General features: G+C 47.0%; 1 protein-coding gene across 3 annotated transcripts in view; it reads right to left on the reverse strand.

Moving 5' to 3' along the window:
* GPLD1 (glycosylphosphatidylinositol specific phospholipase D1) overlaps positions 1 to 12432 on the reverse strand; it is a 50669-nt gene that overhangs the window by 9288 nt on the left and 28949 nt on the right. For 2 of the 3 annotated variants that reach the window (XM_038771334.1, XM_038771332.1), the window contains 7 exons: positions 9072 to 9211; positions 8115 to 8301; positions 6050 to 6160; positions 4895 to 4969; positions 4525 to 4681; positions 3554 to 3695; positions 72 to 177 (listed from right to left, as the gene is read on the reverse strand). In XM_038771334.1, coding sequence (XP_038627262.1) covers positions 72 to 177; positions 3554 to 3695; positions 4525 to 4681; positions 4895 to 4969; positions 6050 to 6160; positions 8115 to 8301; positions 9072 to 9211 — 918 coding nt within the window. The remainder of the gene's footprint in view (positions 1 to 71; positions 178 to 3553; positions 3696 to 4524; positions 4682 to 4894; positions 4970 to 6049; positions 6161 to 8114; positions 8302 to 9071; positions 9212 to 12432) is intronic. The other variant, XM_038771333.1, reaches the window with a different exon arrangement.

Here is a 12432-nt window from a genome sequence, read left to right on the forward strand (position 1 = left end):
CGGGGCCTCACCTCGGGGCCCGTCCCCACCACCACGGCCTACATTCCCGGCCCTGCCGGAATTCACCCTACCTTATCTCCCGGGATCACAAACCGGCTTTGCCGACTCGGTGGCAGATAGCCGTTCACCTTGCCCGCGCTCTGCTTCTCCTCCCGGTTGAAGAACTGGGAACCTAGGCTGGAAAAGCAATCCTCATCCGAGCGGGAGGGGAGGCAGCGGGAGATAGAGCCCGCGTGGAGCTCATAAATTGGAGAGCCGGTGTTGAATCCCCATTTTGCAGATGAGGGAACTGAGGCACGGCAGGCAAGTGGCCGAGCATGAGAAGCAGCGTGGCTCAGTGGAAAGAGCCCGGGCTTTGGAGTCAGGGGTCACGGGTTCGAATCCCAGCTCCGCCACTTGTCAGCTGGGTGACTTTGGGCAGGTCACTTCACTTCTCTGGGCCTCAGTTACCCCATCTGTAAAATGGGGATGAAGACTGAGCCCCCCGGGGGACAACCTGATCACCTTGTAACCTCCCCAGCGCTTAGAACAGGGCTTTGCACATAGCGCTTAATAAATGCCATTATTATTATTATTATTATTATTATTATTATTATTATTATTTTATTATTAACTCAAATTAGAACTCAGGGCCTCTGACTCCCAAACCCGGGCTCTTTCCACTAGGCCACACTGTTTCCCCCCCTCTACCGTATACTGGGAAAATTCTCCTGCCCCCCGCAGAGACCCTCCAGCCTTCCCTGAGAGAGCTTATTTATTTTATTTATTTTATTTTCTACTTGGAGAAGCAGCGTGGCTCAGAGGAAAGAGCCCGGGCTTGGGAGTCAGAGGTCATGGGTTCTAATCCAGCTCTGCCACTTAGCTGTATGACTTTGAGCAAGTCACTTCACTTCTCTGGGCCTCAGTTACCTCATCTGTATAATGGAGATTAAGACTGTGAGCTCCACGTGGGACAACCTGATTGCCTTGTATTCCCCCCCCAGCGCTTAGAACAGTGCTTGGCACATAGTAAGCGCTTAACAAATACCAACATTATTATTATTATTATTCTCTGGGCCTCAGTTACCTCATCTGTATAATGGAGATTAAGACTGTGAGCCCCATGTGGGACAACCTGATTGCCTTGTATTCCCCCCCAGCACTTAGAACAGTGCTAAGTAAGTGCTTAACAAATGTCACCCTTATTCATTCAATTCATTCAATCGTATTTACTGAGCGCTTACTGTGTGCAGAGCACTGTACTAAGCGCTTGGGAAGTACAAGTCGGCAACATACAGAGACGGCCCCTACCCAACAACGGGCTGTGTTCCTTGCTGGTATCTTTTTTTTGGACAACCAATGTTAACTGATTTGATGTAAAACTATTCTGACACAGATAAGAGCGGTAGCCACCAAAACTCTGGGGTCCTTTGGAGAAAATGGAAATCCAAACGTTTTGCCTGACAGACCAATAGGTCTGGAGCTGGAGTGGGCCTCTCCCCATTCATCATCATCATCAATCGTATTTATTGAGCGCTTACTGTGTGCAGAGCACTGTACTAAGCGCTTGGGAAGTACAAATTGGCAACATATAGAGACAGTCCCTACCCAACAGTGGGCTCACAGTCTAAAAGGGGCCATTGAAACCTGGGCTCTAGTGTAGCAAAATGAAGGGCTATAGCTTCTACGTTAATTCCTCTCTAACCTAGACTGCTAAAAGAAGTTTTCAACGGTCATAGATACAAAAAGATTTCTTTTCACCCATTCCGAGTGGTGTCAAAACTCAATGGAACACTTTTGAATTGAGTTCGGAATTGTGGCAGAAGTTGAACCAGAGCGGGTGGGTGGACTACTCAACACAAAACCTCAATGGGGTCAAAAAAATCAGGTTCCTTAACCAGGCCCACGGAATAGGACAACTACTAGCGGCTCTACCAGAACTCCTCTTTTGAATGCTGAGACCCCCGTCCTGCCCCTTGCATCACGATTTGCTAGTAGGTGCCGGGGAGCAGAAAGGGCAGGTGGAGACTGGGACTCTGCAACCCAGGGAAGAGGAATCTGCTTCATATGCAAAAATATCAGGAAAATGTAATTATGAATATGAAAAGACAAAAAAGAGTTGTAAAAAAATCTAAAATACAAGAAATCGAATTAGTTCTAAAAAGTAAAATTGATTACTTTTGTTATTATTATTATTATCATGGCCATTTATTAAGCGCGTACTATGTGCCAAGAACTGTACTTAGTGCTGGGAGGGGGATACAAGCTAAAGAGTTTGGACACAGTCCAAGTCCCACGTGGGACTCAGTCTTAATCCCCATTTTTACAGAGGAGCGAAGTGACTCGCCCAAGGTCACCCAGCAGACAAGTGGCAGAGCTAGGATTAGAATCCAGCTCCTTTGTCTCCCAGGCCACACTGCCCAGTCACAGTCTAGAAGGGGGGAGACAGACAACAAAACGTATTCAATCAATCAATCAATCAATCATATTTATTGAGCACTTACTGTGTGCAGAGCACTGTACTAAGCGCTTGGGAAGTACAAGTCGGCAACACATAGAGACGGTCCCTACCCAAAAGCGGGCTCACAGTCTAGAAGGGGGAGACAGAGAACAAAACCAAACATACTAACAAAATAAAATAAATAGAATAGATATGTACAAGTAAGATAGAGTAATAAATATGTACAAACATATTTACAGGTATATATACATATATTTACTAACAAAATAAATAGAATAAATATGTACAAATAAAATCAATAGAGTAAATATTTGTTAAAGCGCTTACTGGGCGCCAGTCGTGGCTCAGTGGAAAGAGCCCGGGCTTGGGAGTCAGAGGTCATGGGTCCTAATCCTGGCTTCACCCCTTGTCTGCTGTGTGACCTTGGGGAAGTCACTTCACTTCTCTGGGCCTCAGTTCCCTCATCAGTAAAATGGGGGTGAAGGTGGTGAGCACCGTGAGGGACAGGGACTCTGTCTAACCCGATTAGCTCGTATCTACTCCAGTGCTTAGTAGAATAGTAATAATAATTTTGGTATTTGTTAAGCACTTACTATATGCCAAGCACTGTCCTAAGCGCTGGGGGAGATCCAAGGTGGGCTCGCAGTCTTAATCCCCATTTTACAGCTGAGGGAACCGAGGCCCAGAGAAGTGAAGTGACTTACCCAAAGCCACACAGCTCATAAGTGGGGATTCGAACCCATGACCTCTGACTCCCAAGCCCACCGAGCCACGACTGGCACCCGGTAAGCGCTTTGACAAATATTGGACCCTATTTATTTTATTTGTACATATTTATTCTATTTATTTTGTTAATACGTTTTGTTTCGTGGTCTGTCTCCCCGCTTCTAGACTGGGAGCCCGCTGTCGGGTAGGGACCGTCTCTAGGTGTTGCCAATTTGGACTTCCCCAGCGCTTAGTACAGTGCTCTGCACACAGTAAGCGCTCAATAAATACGAGTGGATGAATGAAATATCAAGAAAATCAAAAATAGGAAGAGCCACGGCCTCTCCCCGAGGGGGTCAACCCTCCTTCCCGTCTCCCGGACACCAAGCCAGGGATCCCGGAGCTCACCCGCTCATGTTCTTCCAAGAGGGACTCCCGACCAGGAGGAGGGTTTGCTTCTCCAGGGGGTGGCCATGCAGGGAATATCCAAACCAGGAATAATCTTCCTCTCCCTGCACCATCCAGTCGGCTTCCTCAACCGACAGCTCGCCTGGAAGACGAGCCCAGACCGGCTGTTTTCTAAGGGCCCGATGGCAGATCGATCAATCGATCAATCAATCGTATTTATTGAGCGTGAGAGGCTCAATAGAGAAGCGGCGTGGCTCAGTGGGAAGAGCCCGGGCTTTGAAGTCGGAGGTCACGGGTTCAAATCCCGGCTCTGCCAATTGTCAGCTGGGTGACTTTGGGCAAGTCACTTCACTTCTCCGGGCCTCAGTTCCCTCACCTGTCAAACGGGGATGAAGACTGTGAGCCCCCCGTGGGACAACCTGATCTCCTTGTAACCTCCCCAGCACTGAGAACAGTGCCTTGCGCATAGTAAGCGCTTAATAAATGCCATCATTGTTATTCTGTGGCAGAGCCGGGATTAGAACCCAGGTCCTTCTGACTCGCACGCTCTATCTACTAGGCCGCGTGGCTTCTCTGCGCTCCTGGGCCACCTCAGGACCCCGAGGAGGATCTGTTTTCACCCCGCAACGAGTCTGGGGTGAATCTTTTAGACCGTGAGCCCACTGTTGGGTAGGGACTGTCTCTAGATGTTGCCAATTTGTACTTCCCAAGCGCTTAGTACAGTGCTCTGCACATAGTAAGCGCTCAATAAATACGATTGATGATGATGAATTCTGTCTCGCACTGGGACTTTCTCCCCGAGCCCGCTGTTGGGCTGTCTCTACGTGTTTCCGACTTGTACTTCCCAAGCGCTTATACAGCGCTCTGCACGCCGTAAGTGCTCAATAAATATGATTGATTGATTGATTCCACGTGGCAGCAGGGCCAGCCACCGTGTAACAGAGCCGAGGCCCCCCCGCCAAGGACGTCACCTGTGCTGGACCTGCTGGAGCGGGAGTAAAAGGCAGCCACGAGCCCCCGCTGCCTCCCTCCCCGGGGGGCGTAGGGCGAACCGACCACCAGATCCACCACCTCATCCCCGTCCACGTCCGCCGCCAGAAGCGTCCAGCCGAAGTTGCAGTACGTTTCCTGCCGGGAAAGCCGCTCGTCAGCCCCGACGGGTGGGCCCTGGCTGGTGGGGGGCACTCTGAGGGGTGGAGGATGGACCCCCGAAGGCCAGGCTTCACCATGGGCCTCGAGAGGTGGAGGACGGGCCTCCAGAGATGGACCGAGGGGTGGTGGACGAACCCCGTTGGGGAGGACGGGCCTTTCCGGCTTGGAATGAGGAGGAAGGCGGCATACCTGGCAGGAGATGGTGACGTCGGGATGAGGAGACAGGCCTTTCCCTCTGATCCCAAAGTACACGTACACGGCACCCTAGCAGCAAAATTGGAAGACGAACAGGTCAGGGCCCAAATCCTCACCTCCGGGACCGCAACGTGGCATCCCCGGGTGCCCACGCTTTCCGACGGCACGAGCGATGGGGCCGGATTTCGAAGGGCTAGTGGGCCAGAGGGCCGCCGTCTTCAGTCTCCTCGGGGGCCCGGACGGAGTCAGAAGTCATCATCATCGTCAATCGTATTTATTGAGCGCTTACTGTGTGCCGAGCACTGGACTAAGCGTTTGGGAAGTCCAAGTTGGCAACATATAGAGACGGTCCCTACCCAACAGTGGGCTCACAGTCCAAAAGGGGGAAAGCCGAAGTCAAAAAAGGCAAACCGCTACGGGCCAGGGTGGATTCGGGAGAAAGGACCGGCTGGATTAGTGGGACTGGATGAAGGGGAGAGAGGAGTCAGGGTCGATGACAAGGATGCGAGCTCGTCAGGCCGGAACGGCGGTGGTGGTGTCTACAAGGCTGGGGAAGCCGGGAGAGGGACTGGGGAAGACGAGTTCAGTTTCGGACACGTTGAGCTTGAGGGGCCGGTGGGACATCCTTCGTCATCATCATCAATCGTATTTATTGAGTGCTTACTGTGTGCAGAGCACTGTACTAAGCGCTTGGGAAGTCCAAGTTGGCAACATATAGAGACAGTCCCTACCCAACAGTGGGGTCACAGTCTAAAAGGGGGAGACAGAGAACAAAACCAAACATACTAACAAAACAAATGACACCTTGACATCCTTATCAAGGTGATCCGGAGGCGGGAAGTAGACGTGAGGCAGCATGGGAGGAGAGAGGGCTAGGGAGGTACATTTGGGTGCAGGGCACTGTACTGAACGCCTACAGTGGACAGAGCACTGCTTTGGGCCCTCGGGATACAGGCGCGAGAATTTGAAGGTGCCAGTGTTGCCCAAGAGGGGATTTCGGGCCAGTGGAGAAGACAGATATCCCACGGCTAAAAGCGTGAGGAGGGAATGGAAATATTCCCACTTCGGGGGGCTAGGGACCCACCCTCCGGGATGTTCTTCCCTGGAACCGGGGGGAACCGGAAACCCACATCTCAGCTATGTCCTTACCGTGTAGTTGAGTCTGTCGGAGCCCACCGACGGGGCCCCCACCGCCAAGTCCGGGACTCCGTCCCGATTCCAGTCCATCACGGCGACTGCCGAGCCGAAGCGACCCGAGGGCTGGAGGGGCAAAGAGGGGGCATTATTATGTATCCTACCCAACCCGGGGTCAACAGCGGCAGCGTACTGGATGCTGCCATAGTGGACTGAGCCCGGGCACATGTCTGCTGGGTGACTTCGGGCAAGTCACTTCACTTCTCTGGGCCTCAGTTACCTCATCTGGAAAATGGGGATGATGCCAGATGAGGTAACTGAGGCCCAAAGAAGTGAAGTGACTTGCCCGATCCACTATGGCAGCATCCATCATTATTATTATTATTATTATCACCATTATTAATAATTACGGTATTTGCTAAGCTCGTACTGTGTGCCGGGCACTGTGCTAAGCACCGGGGTTAATACAAGAAAATCAGGTTGGACACAGCCCTTGTGCAACATGGGGTTCACAGTCTCAATCCCCGGTGCTTAGTACAGTGCTCTGCACATAGAAAGCGCTCAATAAATACGATTGATGATGATGATGATGATGATGCTGGGTGACTTCGGGCAAGTCACTTCACTTCTCTGGGCCTCAGTTACCTCATCTGGAAAATGGGGATGATGCCAGATGAGGTAACTGAGGCCCAGAGAAGTGAAGTGACTTGCCCGATCCACTATGGCAGCATCCATCATTATTATTATTATCATCATTATTAATAATTACGGTATTTGCTAAGCTCGTACTGTGTGCCGGGCACTGTGCTAAGCACCGGGGTTAATACAAGAAAATCAGGTTGGACACAGCCCCTGTGCAACATGGGGTTCACAGTCTCAATCCCCGGTGCTTAGTACAGTGCCTGGCACCCAGTACGAGCTTAGCAAATACCGTAATTATTAATAATGATAATGACAATAATAATAATAATGATGGCATTTGTTAAGCGCTTACTATGTGCCAAGCACTGTTCTAAGCTCTGTGGAGGATACAAGGTGATCACATTGTCCCACGTGGGGCTCACAGTCTTCATCCCCATTTTACAGGTGAGGGAACTAAGGCTCAGAGAAGTGAAGTGACTTGCCCAAGGTCACACAGCAGACATGTGAGGGAGTTGGGATTAGAACCCACGACCTCTGGCTCCCAAGCCCGTGTTCTTCCCACTGAGCCACGCTGCTTCTCTAAATGATAGCATTTGTTAAGCGCTTACTATGCACAAAGCGCTGTTCTAAGCGCTGGGGGGGGGGGAACAAGGTGATCGGGTTGTCCCACGTGGGGCTCACGGTCTTAATCCCCATTTGACAGATGAGGTAACTGAGGCTCAGAGAAGTGAAGTGACAAGTGACCCAGCTGACAGGTGGCGGAGCCGGGATCAGAACCCGTGACCTCCGGCTCCCAAGCCCGGGCTCTTTCCACTGAGCCACGCTGCTTCTCATTATTATTATTATTATTAGTAGTAGTAGTAGTAGTAGTAGCAGTAGTAGTAGTAGTAGTAGTAGTAGTAGTAGTATTCTTCTTCTTCTTTCTTCTTCTTCTTCTTCTTCTTCTTCTTCTTCTTCTTCTTCTTCTTCTTCTTCTTCTTCTACTTTCTTCTTTCTTCTTTCTTCTTTCTTCTTCTTCCTGACAGCGCAGGCTCAATTCCATCCCATCTGGCCCAACCCTCTCTCCCAAGAGGGAGAGGGACAAGATCCCACCCGCCTGGGTCCCCCAGAGACTGTGATCCCACTGTTGGGTCGGGACCGTCTCTATAGGTTGCCAACTTGTACTTCCCAAGCGCTTAGCCCAGCGCTCCGCACACAGTAAGCGCTCAATAAATACGGTTGAACGACGGAGCCCCCTTCCCACCGGGCCGGCGAGCTACTCCGCCATCCCGCCATTCCCGACGGAAGCTGGGAGCTGAGCGGCGGGGTTCCAAATTATCCCAGAAAACCCCACTGGGGGAGGAATCAGAGGAGGGCCAAGGTGGTGGGATGGGGAAGGGAACTTCACCATAAATCAGTCACCCCGGGGGAGTGAGGAAAAGCGCTCGGGCCCGGTTACCTGGGAGCCCTCCAGGATGGAATGGGCTTCCTCGTCCAGATCCATGTCCACCGGCGGCAGGCCGAGCCCGTTGGCGTACACGACGTACACCCGACCGAGCTGGACGCTCCCCGGCCGGCTGTAGCCCGGGGCTCCCACCACCAGGTCATCGTGCCCGTCCTCGTTCAGGTCAGCCGAAGTCAAGGCCCTGCGGAGCACCCCAAGCACCACGCTAATCGCCATATCTCCTCCACCTTTACTACGCTCCCGCCCTCCGTCTCAATCAATCAATCAATCAATCAATCGTATTTATTGAGCGCTTACTGTGTGCACAGCACTGGACTAAGCGCTTGGGAAGTCCAAGTTGGCGCTCTCCATACAAGACCAGCAGATCGGACCCAGCCCCCGTCCCACAGCCCCCAAGTCTAATCATAACTGTGGCATTGGTTAAGCGCGTACTATAATAATAATAATGATGGCATTTATTAAGCGCTTACTATGTGCCAAGCACCGTTCTAAGCGCTTGGAGGTGACAAGGTGATCAGGTTGTCCCACATGGGGCTCGCAATCTTAATCCCAATTTTACAGATGAGGTGACTGAGGCCCCTCGTCCCCCTCTCCATCCCCCCCATCTTACCTCCTTCCCTTCCCTACAGCACCTGTATATATGTTTGTACATATTTATTACTCTATTTATTTATTTTACTTGTCCAAATCTATTCTATTTATTTTATTTTGTTAGTCTGTTTGGTTTCGTTCTCTGTCTCCCCCTTTTAGACTGTGAGCCCACTGGTGGGTAGGGACCGTCTCTCTGTGTTGCCAACTTGTACTTCCCAAGTGCTTAGTTAAGCGCTCAATAAACACGATTGATTGATTGATTGATTGATTGATTAGGCCACACTGCTTCTCAGAGAGCCGGGGGGGGTGGAAGGAGGCAGCCCCGAGTTCGTGCTCGGAGTTTGAAGAAATGGCACCTACCAGCCGAGCCTCGCATAGGGGACGCCCACAAAGTAGGAGGCGATGGGGCTGGAGACGTGGTTAGGGGACTCCTCGCCGGCGCTGGAAAACACCGTTTTCATCTTCTGCGCAAGGAGAGAGTATATGGAGGAGAAGGAATTCTGAAAGAAAAAGGATCACTCGGTAGTAATACTGATGGTGATAGCTGCTTAAGCGCCTACTACGTGCCGGGTACTGTACTCAGCGCTGGGAGAGATGCACTTTATTTATTTTATTTCCATAGCACCTGTATATATATATACAGAATATATATATATATATGTGTATATATATATATATATATATATATATATATTCTGGAATAGTATATATTATTATATTATATTATAATATATTATATTCTATATATAATTATATTATATATAATTACATTATATATAATTATATTATATTATATTATATTATATTATTGTGTTATGTTATATATTATATTGTATAATATTTTATATATAGAATATATATAGAATATATTCTATATTTAGAATATTTAGAAATATATAATATATGTAATATATATAGCACCTGCATATATTATATGTATGATATATAATAATTATAATATAATTTATATTATATTATATTATATTTATTATATATTATAATATTTTCTATAGAGAGAATATATTCTATATTTAGAATATTTATATATATATATGTATATATATATATATTCTGGAATAGTATATATTATTATATTATATTATAATATATTATATTCTATATATAATTATATTATATATAATTACATTATATATAATTATATTATATTATATTATATTATATTATATTATTATATTATTGTGTTATGTTATATATTATATTATATAATATTTTTATATATAGAATATATATAGAATATATTCTATATTTAGAATATTTAGAAATATATAATATATGTAATATATATAGCACCTGCATATATTATATGTATGGTATATAATAATTATAATATAATTTATATTATATTATATTATATTTATTATATATTATAATATTTTCTATAGAGAGAATATATTCTATATTTAGAATATTTAGGAATATATAATATATATAGCACCTGTATATATATTATATATAATAATTATAATATAATATATATTATATATAATAATATATTATAATAATGGCATTTGTTAAGTGCTTACTATGTGCAAAGCACTGTTCTAAGCGCTGGGGGGGGATACAAAGTGACCAGGTTGTCCCACATGGGGCTCACAGTCTTCATCCCCATTTTCCAGATGAGGTCACTGAGGCTCAGAGAAGTTAAGTGACTTGCCTAAGGTCACACAGCAGACATGTGGCAGAGCCGGGATTCGAACCCCTGACCTCCGACTCCAAAGCCCGGGCTCTTTCCACTGAGCCACGCTGCTTCTTCTGTATATATATATGGTGGTGGTATTTGTTAAGCGCTTACTATGTGCAAAGTGCTGTTCTAAGCGCTGCTCCACGGGGCCATTGCTTCTCAATCAATCAACTGTATTTATTGAGCGCTTACTGTGGGCAGAGCACCGTATTAAGCGCTTGGGAGAGTAATATAATAATAATGATGGTATTTGTTAAGCGCTTACTATGTGAAAAGCGCTGTTCCACGGGGCCATTGCTTCTCTATCAATCAACTGTATTTATTGAGCGCTTACTGTGGGCAGAGCACCGTATTAAGCGCTTGGGAGAGTAATATAATAATAATGATGGTATTTAATAAGCGCTTACTATGTGCAAAGCGCTGTTCCACAGGGCCATTGCTTCTCAATCAATCAACTGTGTTTATTGGGCGCTTACTGTGGGCAGAGCACCGTATTAAGTGCTTGGGAGAGTAATATAATAATAATGATGGTATTTATTAAGTACTTACTAGGTGCAAAACGCTGTTCTAAGTGCTGTTCCACGGGGCCATTGCTTCTCAGTCAATCAACTGTATTTATTGGGCGCTTACTGTGGGCAGAGCACCGTATTAAGCGCTTGGGAGAGTAATATAATAATAATGATGGTATTTGTTAAGCGCTTACTATGTGAAAAGCGCTGTTCCACGGGGCCATTGCTTCTCTATCAATCAACTGTATTTATTGAGCGCTTACTGTGGGCAGAGCACCGTATTAAGCGCTTGGGAGAGTAATATAATAATAATGATGGTATTTAATAAGCGCTTACTATGTGCAAAGCGCTGTTCCACAGGGCCATTGCTTCTCAATCAATCAACTGTGTTTATTGGGCGCTTACTGTGGGCAGAGCACCGTATTAAGCGCTTGGGAGAGTAATATAATAATAATGATGGTATTTGTTAAGCGCTTACTAGGTGCAAAGCGCTGTTCCACGGGGCCATCGCTTCTCAGTCAATCAACTGTATTTATTGAGCGCTTACTGTGGGCAGAGCACCGTATTAAGCGCTTGGGAGAGTAATATAATAATAATGATGGTATTTGTTAAGCGATTACTATGTGCAAAGCGCTGTTCTAAGCTCTGTTCCACGGGGCCATTGCTTCTCAGTCAATCAACTGTATTTATTGGGCGCTTACTGTGGGCAGAGCACCGTATTAAGCGCTTGGGAGAGTAATATAATAATAATGATGGTATTTGTTAAGCGCTTACTATGTGAAAAGCGCTGTTCCACGGGGCCATTGCTTCTCTATCAATCAACTGTATTTATTGAGCGCTTACTGTGGGCAGAGCACCGTATTAAGCGCTTGGGAGAGTAATATAATAATAATGATGGTATTTAATAAGCGCTTACTATGTGCAAAGCGCTGTTCCACAGGGCCATTGCTTCTCAATCAATCAACTGTGTTTATTGGGAGCTTACTGTGGGCAGAGCACCGTATTAAGTGCTTGGGAGAGTAATATAATAATAATGATGGTATTTATTAAGTACTTACTAGGTGCAAAACGCTGTTCTAAGTGCTGTTCCACGGGGCCATTGCTTCTCAGTCAATCAACTGTATTTATTGGGCGCTTACTGTGGGCAGAGCACCGTATTAAGCGCTTGGGAGAGTAATATAATAATAATGATGGTATTTGTTAAGCGCTTACTATGTGCAAAGCACTGTTCCAAGCGCTGGGGAGGTTACAAGGTGATCAGGTTGTCCCACAGGGGGGCTCACAGTTTTCATCCCCATTTTACAGATGAGAGATTGGCGGAGCCAGGATTTGAACCCATGACCTCTGACTCCAAAGCCCGGGCTCTTTCCACCGAGCCACGCTGCTTCTCAACACGCGGCTTCACTGTACTCTCCCAAGCGCTTCGTACAGCGCTCTGCACGCAGTAGGAGCCCAATAAATACGACTGAATGAATAAACACGTCTCTATACGTTGCCAACTTGTACTTCC

This window comes from Tachyglossus aculeatus, chromosome X2 (assembly GCF_015852505.1).
Source record: "Tachyglossus aculeatus isolate mTacAcu1 chromosome X2, mTacAcu1.pri, whole genome shotgun sequence".
In the NCBI taxonomy this organism is placed as follows: Eukaryota; Metazoa; Chordata; class Mammalia; order Monotremata; family Tachyglossidae; genus Tachyglossus; species Tachyglossus aculeatus.